The sequence below is a fragment of the Vipera berus genome (genome assembly GCF_964194415.1).
Source record: "Vipera berus genome assembly, chromosome: 16".
NCBI classification, from domain to species: domain Eukaryota; kingdom Metazoa; phylum Chordata; class Lepidosauria; order Squamata; family Viperidae; genus Vipera; species Vipera berus.
Window position 1 is genome coordinate 8527164 of NC_138219.1, and position 18790 is coordinate 8545953.

At 44.5% G+C, this 18790-nt stretch overlaps 3 protein-coding genes across 3 annotated transcripts in view; 1 reads left to right on the top strand and 2 right to left on the bottom strand.

Annotated features, from left to right (window-relative positions):
* S100A1 (S100 calcium binding protein A1) overlaps positions 1-18790 on the top strand; it is a 72023-nt gene that overhangs the window by 12790 nt on the left and 40443 nt on the right. Inside the window, exons 2-3 of the mRNA XM_081340945.1 lie at positions 3888-3989; positions 8521-8559. The gene's annotated coding sequence lies outside the window, so the exon portion shown is untranslated. The remainder of the gene's footprint in view (positions 1-3887; positions 3990-8520; positions 8560-18790) is intronic.
* LOC308675590 (protein S100-A16-like) lies at positions 518-2391 on the bottom strand. Its single transcript, XM_081341030.1, has 3 exons — positions 2326-2391; positions 1312-1481; positions 518-707 (listed from the first exon to the last, which is right to left on the bottom strand). Exons 1-3 carry the CDS (start codon positions 2330-2332, stop codon positions 546-548), a joined length of 339 nt encoding a protein of 112 aa, XP_081197156.1. The 5' UTR covers positions 2333-2391; the 3' UTR covers positions 518-545.
* On the bottom strand, positions 4275-11525 carry LOC308675529 (protein S100-A16-like). The gene is made up of 3 exons (XM_081340943.1): positions 11414-11525; positions 5247-5425; positions 4275-4575 (listed from the first exon to the last, which is right to left on the bottom strand). The coding sequence occupies exons 1-3, from the start codon at positions 11418-11420 to the stop codon at positions 4411-4413; spliced, it is 351 nt and encodes a 116-aa protein (XP_081197069.1). The 5' UTR covers positions 11421-11525; the 3' UTR covers positions 4275-4410.

The window sequence follows — 18790 nt, forward strand, 5'->3', positions numbered from 1 at the left end:
TTTTTTAATTTTTTTTACGTGATTTAGAGACCTGGCGGATAGTTTTAGCTGGACTCGAAATTTAGATTCCCTGATTTTTGTGCACCGTGTAAAGAAAAACGGGATTTTGTACATTCTGCCCCTCTTTTTCCTTAAGGCGAATCTCAGACTGTGGGATTCGAAGCGGAGCGAAAATGCATTCGTTAACCTGTGGAGCTCCCTGCCACAAGATGTGGCGATGGGGTGGGGGATGTAAGCCAGACAGTTTTCATCTATTTTACTCTATTTCACATAGAAGTGTGTGGGGGGTGGGTGTTGCAAGTCCAGGACGACCAATATTCTGTTGCAGAGAGGCAGTTGGCTTCGTCCGTCCTCAAGGAGGACTGGAAACTTGTTGAGGAGAAAGACTTTGCAAAGATGACCCTGAGTTTTGAGGCTTCGACTTTTATTCCAGTGTTATTCACACTTTGACAACTTCCTTAATTTCTGAGACACCCCCCCCCCGCCCCCCAGCCTCCCCTGAATTTCTCCTTCCCCACCGGGGGTGTTAGATTGATTATATTGATTCAGGGGCCAGCTTTCTTTTCCACCTCATATTTCCTCTGGTTGGACAAGTGCCAAGCCACTTCCCCGATCAAGTTCCAATATTCGTCGAAATTGATCCCCCCGTCGCCATTCTCATCCAGCTCTTTGATCAGTTTGTTGGCCAGCTCCTCCTCCTGGGTGTCCTTGAAGGTAGAAAGCAGAGGTAAGCCGATCAGGCGGGTGAGGAAAACCGATTGCCATCCGCTTCAGAGGCACGGTGGGGAGGGGTATAACTCTGTCCTTAATTTGGAGTGGGGTCCTTAGCCCCCCCTCCTCTCTCTCTGGCTGGCGGCCCCCATCACCCTGAATGGATAACCGTTTCCCTGATGGGAATCGGAGTCCCTAGAAACGGGAAGAGCGTCACGCTTTCGCATTTATTTTTTCCCCTTGACGCTCAGCCCACCAGCCCTTCGAGGTAGACCAGGTAAAAAACAGGAAGAGAGTCTAAGAACGCCACTTATAGATAGGGCAGTGTTTCTCGACCTTGGCCATTTTAAGATGGGGCGGGACTTCAGCTCCCAGAATTCCTTGTAGCTTTGTTGGCTGGGGAATTCTGGGAGTTGAAGTCCACGCACACACATACACACACACACACACACCGCATCTTAAAGTGGCTAAGCTTGAGAAATATTGACATAGGTTAATGTTGTGGGCTATGATCACAGAATCCTGAAATCCTGTCTAAAACACTCTTCTGTTTGAGCCCGATTTCAAACAGGAGCCGAGTTCAGGAGCCGCCCTGCTCACCGTCAGCATGTGGTTCAGTCCAAATTTGAGCATCTTTTGGAAATTGGAGTAGTCGATCCCACACGCTTTCTTCGAACCTTCCTCCCAGTATTTGTTGTAATTTTCTGCCACAAATCGGATAGCCTGCTCGAGTTCAGGTTCTTCCCTCACCGTTGGCCTCTGCTTGGCTCCTGGGGGAGAGGGGGTGGGGAAAGGTTTGATCACCTGTTGGTCCCTTTTCCACTCCTGTGTCCTGCGTGGCGTGAATAAGTCAAGAGCTTTCTCAATGCACGGGAGGGGCTTCTGTCGCTTATGACGCCTTCAAATTAGGCTTTGGAACACAGATAGTCCTCAGAAAACAGAAACAGAAAGAGACAAAGTGCTTTGTGAGAATATGTGATGGGCAGTCTAAATGTATGATAAATCAATACACACACACACACACACACACATAATACAAACATATAATTAAGTTAAATTAAATTTACACGCCTCCCCAGACAGCGCCATTTTCAAATTCAGAAACGTAACCCTTCCGAAGCAGCTCACCGCAGTTTCATGTGCTTTAACTACAGCTCACGGCCCTCTCTAGTTTCCTTCCTGAGGACTAGCAGCTTGGATTAAACCCAACCAGGGCGGCGAAGATTTTTATTTCATTTTGTCATTACAATCCAGCTAGGCTTGCAGCCCCTTGGATGTTTTGCAAAAAGCGTAAAGAACCCCAGTTCTGCCCTCTCTCCAGAAAACCTTTTTCAGCGCCCATTGTAACTTCGAAGGCTTGTAAGTGGCGGGGGGGGGGGGGGAGCTGGCTGTATTCTGCTTGATTGCGCCGCCAGCCAGATGTTCGAGAAGGATTTGGCCATCACCTCCTTCCCAAGGCCCCTTGTTAGGCAGATGTGGTTGTGTTAAAGGCCTTGATGCACGACAGCTGGGACAAGCCACCTTCCTTTGTCCAATAATCTCTTTTTTTGCTTTTAAGGTGGCATCTTAAGCCGGACCCCCTCTGCCCACCCCTTTGTGCCTGGCATTCCTTACCTTCCATGCTGGTTTGGCTGGGCTCTCCAAGGCGGCTTTCCTGTCCTGGCCTGTCTGCCTGCCTGCCCGTCCGACTCTCCTCTGTTTACCAAGCTGGTCTGTTCGAGGTTCAATAACTCTTATCCAAAGTTATGCCCGGCCTCCAGATGACGAGAGCAGGAGGGCCTTCCTTTTAAAGAGAAAATTCCCTCCTCCCTCTTTCTTCCACCACCCCCACCCCCGCCTTCTTTGGGGTCTTCTTCTGACTAACCCCCCTCCCCACGATTGCCAAATTGCCCCCCCTCCGGCTTGGCCCAGGCTGGGCACCGCTGTGCCAGGCACTACGATGGCAGAAGGCAAGGCAGAGAGCACCCCCTTCCCCCCCCCCCCCGTCTCCAGTGGGGACAGTCAAAGCCCAGGCTGGAGAAGCAAAAAAACAAAAACAAAGGGGGGGGTGTCCTTGCCCACATGGGGGGGATCTCCAAGGGAGGGAAAGGGTGACCTATTTCAGTCAGGATCTGGAGGGTGGGCACGGCGCTATCGTTCTGCAAACCGCGCCCTCAGCAGCTGCTCCAGAATTAAAGCTGGTTAATCATCAGTCGGAATCAATCAGAACAGAGCTGGAGAGGGACCGTGGAGGTCTTCTAGTCCAGCCCCCTGCTCAAGCAGGACACCCTATCCTATTTCTGTCCAGTCTCTTCTTAAAAACCTTCAGTGATGGAGCACCCACAACTTCTGGAGGCAAGCGGTTCCACGGGTTAATTGGTTTCACGAGCAGGAAATCTCTCCTTAATTCTAGTTAAGTTTGCTAAAGGTTAGGGTTTTCGCTGGAAACCCGTTGTAAATGCCGGTATCAAAAGCATCATTAAATCGTGGTCATAAAAATGGTCACAAATTCAGGCCGGTTGCAAAGCCAAATATCATCTAGTTAAGTTTGCTAAAGGTTAGGGTTTTCGCTGGAAACCCGTTGTAAATGCCGGTATCAGAAGCATCATTAAATTATGGTCATAAAAATGGTCATGAATTCAGGCCGGTTGCAAAGCCAAATATCATCCACTTTAATTCCAGGTTGCTTCTCTCCTTGATTAACTTCCATCCGTTGCTTCTGGTCCTGCCTTAGGGGGCTTTGGGGAATAGGTGAACACCCCCCCTTTTGGGGGGCAGCCCCTCAAATATTGGAAGACTGCTATCATGTCCCCCCTAGTCCTTCTTTTCATTAAAACAGACATACCCAAATCATGCAACCGTTCTTCATATGTTTTAACATTATTATTATTATTATTATTATTATTATTATTATTATTATTATTATTATTATTATTATTATTATTATTATTATTATTATTATTATTATTATTATTATTATAGCAGCACCATTAAGGACAACTCGTTGAGTACGGTTTGTCAGAGTTTTTAAAGCTCCCGAGGTTGAAAAACTCTGATATCGTTAGAGGCAGATTTTTTTTTTCTTTTTCTTTTTCAGGTTAGTTAGGGACCTGACGGACTTAAATTAGATTTCCTGACTTCCGGTGCACCCTATAAAGAACACGACTTTTGTAAATTCTGCCCCTATTTTTCCTCAGGATGAAACACAGACTGTGGGATTCGAAGCAGAACAGGAGGAGGAGGATGCCTTAGTTAGCTTCCGGAATTCCCTGCCACAAGATGTGGGTGGAGGCCGCAAGGTAATTTTTTTTTTTTAAAAAATCTATTTTACTAAAAAAAATAAATCCTCTGCTTAACCTAGAAGCGGGGGATGTCGTAAGCCGAGGACGACCTATATTTTGTTGCAGAGAGGCCGTTGGCTTCATCTGGCCTCAAGGAGGACCGGAAGCTTGTTTGAGCCGAAAGATTTTACAAAGAAACGAGAGACGGTCCTGGGTTTTGAGGCGCCAACCTTTTATTCCAATGTTATTCACAGTTTGACAACTCCCTTAATTTCTGAGGAACCCCCGTTCCCCTGCCCCAAATTTCCCCTCCCCCGCACGGAGTATTCTTAAGGTTAGCCGGTCCAAAATGCAGGAAACTGGGGGTCAGCAATGGGGTCAAAGGGCTTTTGGGGGTCATTCACGGTGGATTATTTCCCTTTGATTCCGCGGGGCGTCTTTATTTTTTGAATTTCTCACTCTCTTCCTGCTGTCGGATCAGGCAGGAGATGGGGCTGGCGATGCCCCCGATCAAGTTCCAATATTCGTCAAAGTTGATCTCCCCGTCCTGATTCTCATCCAGGTCGCAGATCAGCTTGTCGGCCGCCTGCCTGTTCTTGGTGTCCTAGAGGGGAGGAAGTGGAGGAAAGCGGGTCAGGCGGATGAGGAAAACTGATTTCCATCCAGTTCAGAGATACGGTGCGGAGTGGGTACAACTCTGCCTTTAATTTGGAGTGAGAAATAATAATAGAATAGAATAGAATGAGTCGGAAGGAACCTCAGAGGTCATCTAGTCCAACCCCTTGCTCGTGCTTAGGAAGTTTCTCCTTAGCCTTCTCTCTGTCTGGCTTGGGGTCCCCATCATCCTGAATGGATAACCGTCTCCCTGATGGGAGTCGGAGTCCCTGGAAACGGGGAGAGCGTCGTGCTTTCGCATTTCTTTTTCCTCGGCGCTCAGTCCACCAGCCCTTCGAGGTGGACCAGGTCCGAACCAGGAGGGATCCCAAGCATGCTAATTTGAGGATGTAGGGCAGTGTTTTCTCAACCTCGGCAACTTTTAAGATGGATGGACTTCAATTCCCAGAACGCCCCAGCCTGCTTTGCTTATAGCTTTGCTGGCTAGGGAATTCTGGGAGTTGAAGTCCACCCATCTTAAAAGTTCAGAAACACTGTCAGAGATATGATGACTTTAATGTTGCGGGTTGTGATCACAAAATCCTGAAATCCCATCTGAAATCCCCCTCCATTTGAGCCCAAATTCGGACAGGACCCGAGTTCAGGAGCCGCCCTGCTCACCGTCAGCATGTGGTTCAGTTCGTGGCTAAGCATCTTCCTGAAATCGGACTTGCTGATCCCTCGCCGTCTGCGGCAACAACATCCTTTGCCGGAATATTTCTCGTAATTTTTCACCAGGGTCTGGATAGCCCACTCCAGCTCCGAAGAGTCTCCTGTCACCGTCATGCTCCCCTTGGCTCCTGAAGAAAAAAATCAAAAATCAAAATAGGTTTGATCACCTTTTGGTACCCTTTCCACTTCGTGAAATGAATCAGTCAAGACTTTCCTCAATGCACAGGAGGGAGAGGGGAGGCGCTTTTGTCCCTAATTATGCAGGGAAAGGCTGTGAAATTCCGGTTACCGTCTTCAGTAAAGAGGAAATTAAAAGAAAAGCATAGATGCTGGAAGGAAAAAAAATTAAACGAGGAAAGGAAATGCACGGGGAAAAAAGAGGGAAAATTAAAAAAAATAAAAGCAGGAAGATTGAAAATAGACATAAGAAAGAACGGAGAGACAGGATGAAAATCCCTTGTGAGAATATATGATGGGAAGTTTAGACTTTTGATAAATCTATCTATCTATCTATCTATCTATCTATCTATCTATCTATCTATCTATCTATCTATCTATCTATCTATCATCTATCTATCCATTCTATCTATCTATCTATCTATCTATCTATCTATCTATCTATCTATCTATCTATCTATCATCCATCCTATCATCTATCTATCTATCTATCTATCTATCTATCTATCTATCTATCATCCATCCTATCATCTATCTATCTATCTATCTATCTATCTATCTATCTATCTATCTATCATCCATCCTATCATCTATCTATCTATCTATCTATCTATCTATCTATCTATCTATCTATCATCCATCCTATCATCTATCTATCTATCTATCTATCTATCTATCTATCTATCTATCTATCATCCATCCTATCATCTATCTATCTATCTATTTATCTATCTATCTATCTATCTATCTATCTATCTATCATCCATCCTATCTATCTATCTATCTATCTATCTATCTATCTATCTATCTATCTATCTATCTATCTATCATCTATTACAACACACTCTCTCTCTCCCCCCTCTCTCTCTCTCTCTCTCTCTCTCTCTCTCTCTATATATATATATATATATATATATATATATATATATATATATCTGCAGTGATTCACTTAACAACTGTGGCAAGGAAGATTGCAAAATGGGGCAAAACCCACTGAACAAATGTCTCACTTAACAACAGAAAATGTGGGCTGAATTGCGGTCGTAACGCGAGGACTGGCTGCAGGGTGCAAATCACAAAGGCTGCGCTCATGTGGCAGTTTCTCCCTGTGGGGCAGCAGCTATTTTTTGACGCCAACCAAGCGGCTTTTTGCAAATTTTGCAAAAAATAATAACAATAAAAAAATGCCGGATGGCTGCTTGCTGACTCCGTCTCTGGGGCTCCCCGTGGCGCGACACGGAAAGATGCCACGGGGAGCATCTGAAGAAAAAAAAACTGTTGCCAAATTTAAATCGAAAATTAAATCTCTCCCTGTAAAAAAAAACAAAAAAACAAACAAACCAGTTTCTTGCCTATTTGATGTGGGTTCGAGTCACGCTTCTGACCGGGCTTGCAATTCTGGTCTGCCCGGAGTTTTTGTGTTATTCATCATTCGGCATGTTGTGGCTTTCCGCAGGGTTGCGTGTTTTGCAAGCAAATCTTTTTAAACTTGAACACAGCAGAAAAAGAAACGTGGCTTGGGATGTTTGCTTATTCAGCCAACATTGTGCTGGCTCAATACGACCGTGTGGTCTATTACAGGCAAGTCCTCTACTTACGACTACAATAGGCCCCCCCCAAAAAAATTTCCGTGGCTAAGTGAGACGCTGGCTAAGCGAGATTTGCCCCATTTTACAGCCTTCCTCGCCACCGTTGTTAAGTGAACCGCTGCAGTTGTTAAATTAGCGACACGGTTGTTAAGTGGATCTGGCTTCCCCATTGTCAGAGGGTCGCAAAAGGGGATCATGTGACCCCGGGATGCTGCAACTGTCATAAATGTGAGTCAGTTGCCAAGTGTCCGGATTTTGATCACGTGAGGGATGCTGCAGTGGCTGTGTGAAAAACGGTCCTAAGTGACTTTTTAAAGTGCCGTTGTCACTAAATGAATGGACATAAATTGAGGACTATTTTGTTGTTGTTGTTATTATTATTATTATTATCATTCTTTGCACAGTCAGCCATATGTTTAGATTGGATTTAGCCTTTTTGTCCACTTATTGAGTCCTTCCCAAGGACCCGGGCTGGGCAATTGTGCTCGTTGTGATGGTGTGAAATGCAACAACGCAGCACCTCCGTTGTGCAAAGCCAGGCTACCCTTTTGCAATTGTCCGATGGGGATTTGGGGGTGCAAATTCAGAGCCTGAGAAAGTGGGGGGGTTTGGGTTGGGTGCCTCCCAAGAATTCATCCCCGAAGGAGGAGGAACCGGATAACGTGGGAGGCGGACACACACAACAAACACACCCCTTGCGATAAGGGAGTTGCCACCTGCTTTGCGTAACTCCAGTCAAGCTAGTTTCTCTAGCTTCCTCCCAGACGGCCTATTTCGAGTTATGGCCTGCAATAATAAAAAAAAATGGGCGTTTGGATCCCTAGGGATTTCCCACAGTGGAGCTGCCTCGGTTTCCCCTGTCTGTGAAATGGGTACAGCAGTTTGCTTCAACTTCAACTCCCAGAATCCCCCAGCCAGCCTGCTTTAAGATGGGTAGACGTCAACTCCCAGAATTCTCTTAAAGTGGTCAAGTTTGAAAAGAACTGATTTAGCCCCAGCCAATCATTATTTCGTTATCATTTACAATCAACTTATGATCCCAGTTGGAACCAGAATTTCAATCGCTAAGCAAGGCAGGTGTTCAGTGAGCGGTGCATGGTTCCCCCCCCCCATTTCTGCCACAGTCGTTAAGCGAATCATTGAGCAAAATCCAACTTCCCCCATTAGCTTGTCGGGAGCTGGCTGGGACGATTGCAAATGGCGATCACATGACTACGGCGGTCATAAGTGCGAGGACTAGCCCTTAGTGACTTCTTTTCAGGGATTTAATTTTGAATGGCCACTAAACGTCGTAAATGGAGGACTAGCTGTACAGAGACTTGAGATTAGTGGAATCGTCCCTGCTATTTATATCAAGATATTTAAAATTATCCTTTTAAATAATGAAATCGATCCTTTGCCATTTAGTTGTACGAAAAAAAACCTGTGTTTTTTTCTCCTTTTTTCCTTCCGCACAGATGGTCGTGCTTTCCTTCCGTTGCCATGGACATTTCTGGGTAAGTGAGCCATTAAAGCAACTCTTCAGAAATAAATATTTTTGTTTCCGACAGAGAGAGAGAAAAAAAACATTGTTTCCTGCACAAACTTTTTAGAAAGTTTAGTGTTTCTTTTCGAATGTGGCCTATTTATTTTGACTCCTTTCCAACTAGCCTTGGTTTCAAAACATCCCCAATTACTTTCCTGTGGCTCAAACCTCACAGTAAGGAGCTCAAAACGAAAGAAAAAAGGGAGAGATTTAAATCAGAACGGTTCTCTATGAAGATCTGAGAACTCTTTCAAGAAAAATATATATATATATATCCCACTTTTGGATCTTTTCCAGGAGGGGAAGCCCAGGCAGTAAAATGCAGGTAAGTCCCCCGACTTATAGCAATTCATTGAGTGACCGTTCAAAGTTACAACGGCACTGAAAAAGGTGACGTACCACCGTTTCCCACACTTACGACCGTTTTGTCATCCCCGTGGTCAAAATCCAGAAGTTTGGCAATTGACTCGCATTTGTGACGGATCACAGACAAGCAAAGTGAATGGGGGAAGCCTGTAACAACCGTGTTACTAATTTAATGACTGCAGTGGTTCACATAACAACGGTGGAAAGAAAGATCGTAAAATGGGGCAAAACTTTCCTAACCACTGCCTCGCTTAGCGACATAAATTTGGGGTCAGTTGCGGTCGTAATTCGAGGACCACCTGCATAAATTCCAGCCCTTTCTGTAAAATAAACAGCTTTGGGTTCCTCCCAGTTCCAATTTTAGCATTTCCCAATTCGAGACGGGCGGCTTTTGCAACTGGGGCGTCTCCCCATTTTTAATTCCTTCCCCCCCCCTTTTAAAAAAATTTTCAGGGTGTGATTGTGTTACTGCTGCTTTGTTTGTTTTTAATATCCCCGTGGGGAGGGTTAGGGCTAGGGTTTGTCGTTACTTTTATTTTATTTTTTTCGCCAACTCTTTTTTCTTTTTTTTTTCTTTCCAAATTTGATTTTCGGCCCGTTTTAAGCCGAATGGGGATTTTTGCTCTCCGTTTTCAAAGCAAGCGGAATGCGATGGACGAATTATAAAGGGGGAAAAATAGCAAGAGAGCAAACCCACTCGTAAATCAGGGGGGGCGTGGGGTGAAAAGACACGCCCCTTGGCTGAACGGCGGGTCCGAGTTCAAATTAGTCTTAAGCCTACTGACTGGATCTCCAAACTCGACATTAAACTCTGAAATGTTATTTCTGTTTTCCTCTTAGGTTTTATAATTGCTTCTTCTTTTTTTTAAAAAAAAATTGTTTTAACTGTTCTAACTTGTAACTATGAAGTGCTTTTAATTCTGTGTGTGACCAGCCATACGCTAAATAAATAAATAGTCCTAAGCCTCTATGGATGCCAGTGATGGATGGATGGATGGATAGAGAGACAGAGAGGGATGATAGACAGGATGGATAGATGGATGGAGATTGAGATAGAGAGATAGAGAGATAGAAAGGCAGGCAACTAGATAGATAGATAGATAGATAGATAGATAGATGATAGATAGATAGATAGATAGATAGATAGATAGATAGATGATAGATAGATAGATAGATAGATAGATAGATAGATAGATAGATGATAGATAGATAGATTATAGATAGATAGATAGATAGATGATAGATAGATAGATAGATAGATAGATGATAGATAGATGATTGATAGAGAGATAGAGATAGATGATGGAGAGAGAGATTTGCCCCATGTAATAATTCGAATTAGCAACAGGAATTCCTCACATTTGCCCTGGATCCTGTCAACAGGAAACCTGTCAACTTTTGGTAGAGCTTAATCTCGCCTGTGGAACTCATGGCCACAAGGTGGGGAAGGGCCCAGCTCTCTTTGGCTTTGCTGCGAGGTCCCCACGGGGAGTTTTGTGCTCTTAAAGACTACAGTGACCATCATCCTTGCCTTGGGAGTAGCCCCACCACAACTCTGAAACTGACAGTGCCGCGGGAAGGTGAGGAAGAGCAGGTTTACGCGGGAGAGAGAGTTTATCGGGAGGCCGATGCTGAGTAACACGGTGGAGCCTCCCTATTCAGGACTACAAATCCCAGAAGCCCCAAATCCAGGGAGTCTCTAGAGGTGGTTGCTGTATCTGGAGGGCGCCAGGTTGCAGAAAGTTTGCCCGAAGAAGTAAAAAAACTCTGGGTTTTTTTCCTCCCCTCCCCCACTTTCTCTTCTGACAAGTTTCGACTTGACCTGTCATATTTCAACAGCCTCCGAAGTTGGGAGGAATCAGATCGAGGGCTCTGGGCGGGCTGGGGAAGGGGGAAGGGGTGCCACAATTTCCCCCTACCTTGTGAAGAACAGGGCAGGTTCTCAAGACCCCCACCCACCCCACCCCCAAACCTAGGTCAAACCGAGGCGAAGCATGCTTCCCCTCCCAAACCATCTCCAGTTCCAAAGAGGAACATCTAATTCTCTGCCCGTCGAGAAAAACCTGGCATCCCGGTGCCCAACTGCCTAACCTGGGTCTTGGGTGTTGTGGGAATCTGTCCAGAGCTTTGACCACACGCAGCCTCCCTTCTTCAGAGTTGCTTTAGGCCACAGCCCCCCCCTGCAGCCCCCCCTTCCTCCTTTCCCCAAGTCTCCCTTTCCACTTTGTTCTTCTAAACGTGTCCGGTTGTGTGAATGGATCAGTAAGTCAATCGATCGATGCACAGGCAGACCAGATCCCTTCAAACAGAAAGAGGGCCATCCCCAAATGCCAGACCGCTTTTTGCAAACTTGAAACCTCTGTTGTTGTTCGGGAGGGCCTCTTAACGGACCCCCTGCCCACCCACCCACCCACCCACAAGGCCACCATTGTGTGTGCCAGCCCCCTTGCATTCCTTACCGTGCATGATGGCTTGTTTGGCTGGGCTCCGGCGGCTTTCCTGTCCTGGCCTGCCTGCCTGCCTGCCTGCCCGTCCGACTCGCCTGTTTATCAAGCTGGTCTATTTGAGAGGGAGACAGTAACTCCCATCCAAAGACACGCCCGGCCCCTGGATCACGGGGCCAGGACAGGCTTCCTTTCAAAGGGAAAATTCCCTCCTCTCTCCCTCTTTTTCCCACCCCCCTCCTGCCGTCTTTGGGGTGTTCCTCTGACTAATCCCCCCCCCCGGATCCCATGAGGCACGATTGCCAAATCGCCCCCAGGCTTGGCCCGGGCTCGGCACCGCCGTGCCAGGCCCTCCGATGGCACCAGGCAGGGCAGAGAGGGCATCACCCTGGTCTCCAGGCTGGGATTGTCAAGGCCCAGGCTGGAGAAGAGAAAAGGGTCTTTGCACTTTTGGGGGGGGGACTCCGAGGGAGGGATGGGGTGGCGTATTTCGGTCAGGCTCTGGAGGGTTGGCATGTCGCTATCCTTCTCCAAGACGCGCCCTTGACAGCTGCTCTGAGACATCCCAAGCATGACATTGTTCTCGTTAATCCAGAATTAGCAAGCGGCTGCACCTTAACAGCTGTTGCCTAATCGGTTCAAGAAGGAGAGGCCTCTTAATTTAAAACTTACGTTTTGCTTCCTTCGTTCCGTTTTTAATTGGGATACAATGCACATGTCTGCCTGTCTATCATATCTCTCTCTCTCTCTCATATCTATCTCTCCCTTATTTATCATCTGTTATCTATCTAATATAATAATAATAACAACAACAACAACAACAACAACAATAATTAGTAGTAGTTGGAAGGGATCTTGGAGGTCATCTAGTCCAACCCCTTGCTCAGGCAGGAAACCCTATACCATTTCAGGCAAATGGCTGTCCAGTCTCTTCTTAAAAACTTCCATTATCTCTCTCTCTCTCTCCCTCTCTCCCTCCCTCCCTCTCTCTCTCTCTCTGTCCCTTATTTATCATCAATTATCTGTCTGTCTTTCTATCCCTCCATTTCTCTACCAAACTATCACCTATCATTTATTTATCATCTCTGGGTCTCTCTCTCTCTCTCTCTCATCTATGTATGTATGTATGTATGTATGTATGTATGTATCTATCTATCTATCTATCTATCTATCTATCTATCTATCTATCTATCTATCTATCTATCTATCTATCTATCTATCTATCTATCTATCAAAAGTCAGATTGCTCCAAAGCACAAACCCCCAAAATGCAGAAGTGCACTAAAACAATTTCCAGAGATATTAAAGATACCAAGCCCATTTATTTATATGCAAATAGTCCTCGATTTACTGGTGCTAGGCTAATTAATTCCCTTTCAGTCTCTTTTTACAACCATTTCCCCTTTTAAAAAGGGGGCTCTTGAGATTCAAAGCAGCCAAGCCAACAACAGGCTAAATTTGCAGCCTGTTTTAACCAAAAAGAGAGCAGTCCTCTCTCGGCTGCAATTATTGGAAACATCCACCAGGGGGTAGCAAAGAGGCTAAACCCATCACCCCTTTGCTGCCCTCTGGAGCTCAGCTAGAGTTTGATACCCCATAAATATCCCGAACGCACCTGACTGTAAAAATATGAGCGATGAATTTAAAATCAATGGCCTTTTTTTCAAAAAAAACCCACCATTTTTGGGGAAAAAAATAACTTGATTTAGGGCTCCATCGGTCCGTTTCTCAGCATGGGGAGAGGGGAGAAGCTGTAATCGAAAATGAGGCTTTTATTAATTTATTTTGCCTATCCACCCGCCTTAGTAGACAATACACAATGACAATGAGGTGTCTCATTCTTTCTGGGTGGCTGGCAGGGAAGTATTTGGTGTTTTAATCGGAGGGATTTGTGGTCCTTTATGCGGGCGCTGCATTTTACGAGCAGAGCGAGGCGCGGCTCGGACCCACCTGTGCACCCGAGGTGTGTTTTTGTCACCCCTGGTTGACTTCTAATCTCTTTCTAAGCAGACCTCGCTTTCCTCAAACCGGTTGGCTTTTCTTTTTGGCCCGTTTTCTAGCCAACTGACTCATATTTATGACGGTTGCAGAGTCCTTGGGTCACGTGATCCCCTCTTGACAAGCCAGATTCGCTTAACCACCGTGTTGCTAACTTAACAACTGCAGCGATCCACTTAGCGACGGTGGTCAGAAAGGCTGTAAAATGGGGCAAAGCTCAGTTAACAAATGTCTCACTTACCAACATGAACTTTGGGGTCCATTGTGGTCGTAACTTGAGCCCTACCTGTACTGGACCACCACCCCCTCAAGAAATAAGTCCCCGCCCCCACCTGTCTCAAATCCCTTCTTGGATAACGTCCGGAGAGGCTGCCTGTCGTAAGATTTTTTGGGGCAAGGATGTCATCCCATTGGATTCAGAAAAATCTGACCGTCAATCGGAAGCCTGAGGTTTGGGGGCGATCGGCCTGCGCCCAGATCCTCTAGGGAGCTGTGACCCATCACAAAGGTTTGCGATGAGTTAAGGCCGATTGCAGTCTGCAAAACCGGTTGCGGAGCAGATGACGCCGAGGAATGCTAAGCAGCTATCGATTGCAATCTGGGAAGCCAGTTCCCTGGCATTCCAGCCTCCGAAATAAGTTGTTATCGTTCTTGGAGAAGGAACGGCTGTCCCCGGCTTGGCACACTTCCCAAATCTGCGTTCATTCTTCACCTTGGCGCTAACATCCTGTAGCGAGGAGTTCCCCAGGTTAATTGCCGCGTCTAATTTGAAAAGCATTTCCTTGTCCTCAGGCGGGAATGCGCCGCCAAAGTGATGTCAGCCTGGCTGGGGGGGGGGGCGAAAGGTGGATTTTATTTTATTCTATTCTATTATTTGATTTCATTTTATTATTTCATTTTTATTTTTTATTTATTTATTTATTTCATTTTATTTTATTTCATTTCATTTCATTTATTTTATTTTTTAATTTTATTTATTTTTTATTTTATTTCATTTCATTTCATTTCATTTTATTATTTATTTTATTTTTTATGTTATTTATTTTTTATTTTATTTTATTTCATTTTATTTTATTTTATTTCATTTTATTATTTATTTTATTTATTTTATTTTATTATATTATTATTTTATTTATTTTTTATTTTATTTCATTTCATTTCAATTTTTATTTTATTTATTTTTAATTTTATTTTATTTTATTTATTTTTTATTTTATTTATTTTTTATTTTATTTTATTTTATTTTATTATTATTTTATTTATTTTTTATTTTTTATTTTTTTAAAAAAAAAGGAAAAGGGGCAGGAAAGCAACGTAGAGGCAGGAAGTTTCTAAAAGGCAGAACGATAAGAATACGGATGGTCCTCAAGTTACAGCAGTTCGTTTAGTGACCGTTCAAAGTTTCAATGTCACTGTAAAAAGGGACTTAGGGCCGTTTTTCACGCTTATGGCCATTGTGGTTACGGGATCAAAATCCGGACGCTTGGCGACTGACTCATATTTATGACGGTCACAGCGTCCCAGGGGATCACGGGATTCCCTTTTGTGAACTTCCGACAAGCAAAGTCAAAGGGGAAGCCAGTTTCACTTAACAACGGTGTGACTAACTTAACAGCTGCAGGATTCACTTAATAATGGTGGCCAGGAAGGTCACAAAACGGGGCAGATCTGCTTAAAAAATGTTTCACTTAGCAACAGAAGTTTTGGGCTCCGTTGTGGTCGTAAGTCGAGGACCGCCTCTATTAGTCTGTCAACTGAGGTCGGTGCTTTGGAGGCCTCCGGTTTAATTTAACCTGCTGCCAAGTGCCTGAATTTTGATCACCTGACCGTGGAAAACAGTTGTACGTAGGAGGACCAGTCGTTCAAAAGTCATACAGTCGAGGGTGACTCACTTAACGGCCTTTCTTGTAGCAATTGTCAAGGACACACTCCAAGGCAGCAAGGGAGCTGTTTGCAACAAATGCCCGTTACCTACAATATTACGGGAAACCACCTTTGCTTCGTGACCCTGTGATTCGCTTAACAACGGCAGCCAGGAAAAAAAACCCCCACAAAATCGGACACCGCTCACTTAGCCACCTGCCTCGCTCGCAATGGAAATTCTGGCGGTCGTAAAGCGAGAAGCACCTGTATTTTACTGGCTCAGACATTCAGGATTATCTCATCTCCCCGCGGCGTTTTTCCACAATCTCAGCGTGAGGTCACCCCGATAAGCTGATTGCAGCCGGGCACCCCAAAAATCTCGTGGGCATGACTAACGCCGTCTGACTCACCCTGACGTTACTCCATCCGCTGCCTCCTTGGGGAGCGAGCCAAAACCTCGAAACGAAAAAAAAGCACCCCACTTTGCAAGATTGGAATGCATTTTTTTCTCTGGCGGGCGTGCAAGCTTGTCATCCATCCATCATTCCTCATCGCTCTCTTGAGTTTCTGCCGGCATCTCTGCGTCACTCATCTTTTTTTAGATCCGAAAGTAAAACCCCGGGCAACAGCACCGGGAGATGGCCGGGCAGGTGACGGGAGGCTCTTGTCCCAGATTTTGGGAGAAAATTGTTTCCTGTTTCTGATAGAGGGTTAATGACGGGCTTTGCAGATTCCAAGCTTTGGCCAGCTCATCACCCGGGTGGAAGGCTTCTGTTGCGGCGCTGGAAAAAAACCCAGCTATAACTTTGGGGCTTATCGGGAGTGCAAAGCAGAGAGGAGGTTGAGTTGATGTGGGCCATTGGTGCGGTTCCGAAAAGAAGCTGCAATTTCTTAAAATAAGTTGCAACTTCTTAAAATCGGATGCCTTTCTTAAAATCGGATGCATTTCTGAAACTCGGATACAGTACATTTCTGAAACTCGGATGCATTTCTTAAAATTGGATGCATTTCATGAAATCGGATGCATTTCTGAAACTCGGATACATTTCTGAAACTCGGATGCATTTCTTAAAATCGGATGCATTTCTTAAAATCAGATGCATTTCTGAAACTCGGATACATTTCTGAAACTCGGATGCATTTCTTAAAATCGGATGCATTTCATAAAATCGGATGCATTTCTGAAACTCGGATACATTTCTGAAACTCGGATGCATTTCTTAAAATCGGATGCATTTCATGAAATCGGATGCATTTCTGAAACTCGGATACATTTCTGAAACTCGGATACATTTCTGAAACTCGGATGCATTTCTTAAAATCGGATGCATTTCATAAAATCGGATGCATTTCTGAAACTCGGATACATTTCTGAAACTCGGATGCATTTCTTAAAATCGGATGCATTTCATAAAATCGGATGCATTTCTGAAACTCGGATACATTTCTGAAACTCGGATGCATTTCTTAAAATCGGATGCATTTCTTAAAATCGGATGCATTTCATAAAATCGGATGCATTTCTGAAACTCGGATGCATTTCTTAAAATTGGATGCATTTCATGAAATCGGATGCATTTCTGAAACTCGGATACATTTCTGAAACTCGGATGCATTTCTTAAAAACGGATGCATTTCATGAAATCGGATGCATTTCTGAAACTCGGATACATTTCTGAAACTCGGATACATTTCTGAAACTCGGATGCATTTCTTAAAATCGGATGCATTTCTTAAAATCGGATGCATTTCTGAAACTCGGATACATTTCTGAAACTCGGATGCATTTCTTAAAATCGGATGCATTTCATAAAATCGGATGCATTTCTGAAACTCGGATACATTTCTGAAACTCGGATGCATTTCTTAAAATCGGATGCATTTCATGAAATCGGATGCATTTCTGAAACTCGGATACATTTCTGAAACTCGGATACATTTCTGAAACTCGGATGCATTTCTTAAAATCGGATGCATTTCATAAAATCGGATGCATTTCTGAAACTCGGATACATTTCTGAAACTCGGATGCATTTCTTAAAATCGGATGCATTTCATAAAATCGGATGCATTTCTGAAACTCGGATACATTTCTGAAACTCGGATGCATTTCTTAAAATCGGATGCATTTCATAAAATCGGATGCATTTCTGAAACTCGGATACATTTCTGAAACTTGGATGCATTTCATAAAATCAGATGCATTTCTGAAGCTCGGATACATTTCTGAAACTCGGATGCATTTCTTAAAATCGGACGCATTTCATAAAATCAGATGCATTTCTGAAACTCGGATACATTTCTGAAACTCGGATGCATTTCATAAAATCAGATGCATTTCTGAAAATCGGATGCATTTCTGAAAATCGGGTGCATGTCTGAAAATTGAGTACATCTATTATAATCAGATGCATTTCTGAAAATCAGATGCATATGTTAAAATCAGATGCATGTCTTAAAATCACACAATTTCTAAAATCAGATGCGTATCCTTGGATCAAATACATTTCTTAAAAATTGGATGCACCTCCTAAAATAAAATGTATTTCTTTTATCTGTCAGTCAAGTCCTCCCCATGGGCCTGGGATAGGCAGACGTGGTTGTTTGGTGGTGTTGCTCCTCACAGCATGTCAGCTATTTCAACTCAAGCTGCCTCTTGCAATTGACAGATGGGGATTTTGTCAATGATGATGGTGTTCAATTATTGTTATTATTGTTATGACTGACTGCATAGCCAAATAGCTATTTAGATTGGATATGACTTTTTAAACCCGCCCTCCGAGTCCTTGCCAAGCACCTGGAGAGGCAGATAATGTTTAAGTTTAAGAATACATACTAAAATTCTCCTTGGGGGCGGGGGGGGGGCATCAGCCCAAGGTCCTGTCCAATCAGTTTGCAGTTTGAGTTGGATCTCCCAATTCTGGGTGGATCAGTGTGTTGGCTTTGAATTTGCTTGTGTGTAGGGCTGAGCCACATCTGCAACCCTGGACAACCTTTTGTGGGTTACCTTCAGGGGTCCCACCGCCCTCAACCTCCACCCCCTTGGTATAATTAGTTTGATGGATTCAGAATAACTAAATTGGAAGGGGCCTTGGAGGTCTTCTAGTTCAACCCCCTGCTCAAGCAGTAGACCCTTATACCATTTCAGACAAACGGCTGTCCAATCTCTTTTTTAAAATTTCCACCACCATAACTTCTGGAGGCAAGCAGTTCCGCTGGCTAATTGTTCTCATTGTCAGGAAATTTCTCCTTAGTTCTCCTTCATTAGTTTCCACCCGTTGCTTCTTGTCCTGGTGCTTTGGAGAAGAGGTGGCGCACCTCTTTTTTTGTGGCAGCCCCTCAAAAATAGTGGGAGATTGCTATCATGTCACCCTAAGGGTTGGTGGGTTCAGGCCACCAACTCTGATAATTCCTTCCTGGCAACAGCGAGAAATCCAGTTTTTTAATGACATTGGTGCAAAAGCCAATTGACGGGTTTAGGACCCATCTGTTTAGGACTTGGGGAATGTTGCGGAGGGGCGAAGGGGTTCC

What these genes read in the sequence shown, in the direction of transcription:
- LOC308675590 (XM_081341030.1), bottom strand. An exon ending in GACTGAACCACATGCTGACG is followed by an intron (nt 708 to 1,311) that starts GTGAGCAGGGCG and finishes TCTACCTTCAAG; the next exon opens with GACACCCAGGAGGAGGAGCT.
- LOC308675529 (XM_081340943.1), bottom strand. An exon ending in AACTGAACCACATGCTGACG is followed by an intron (nt 4,576 to 5,246) that starts GTGAGCAGGGCG and finishes CCTCCCCTCTAG; the next exon opens with GACACCAAGAACAGGCAGGC.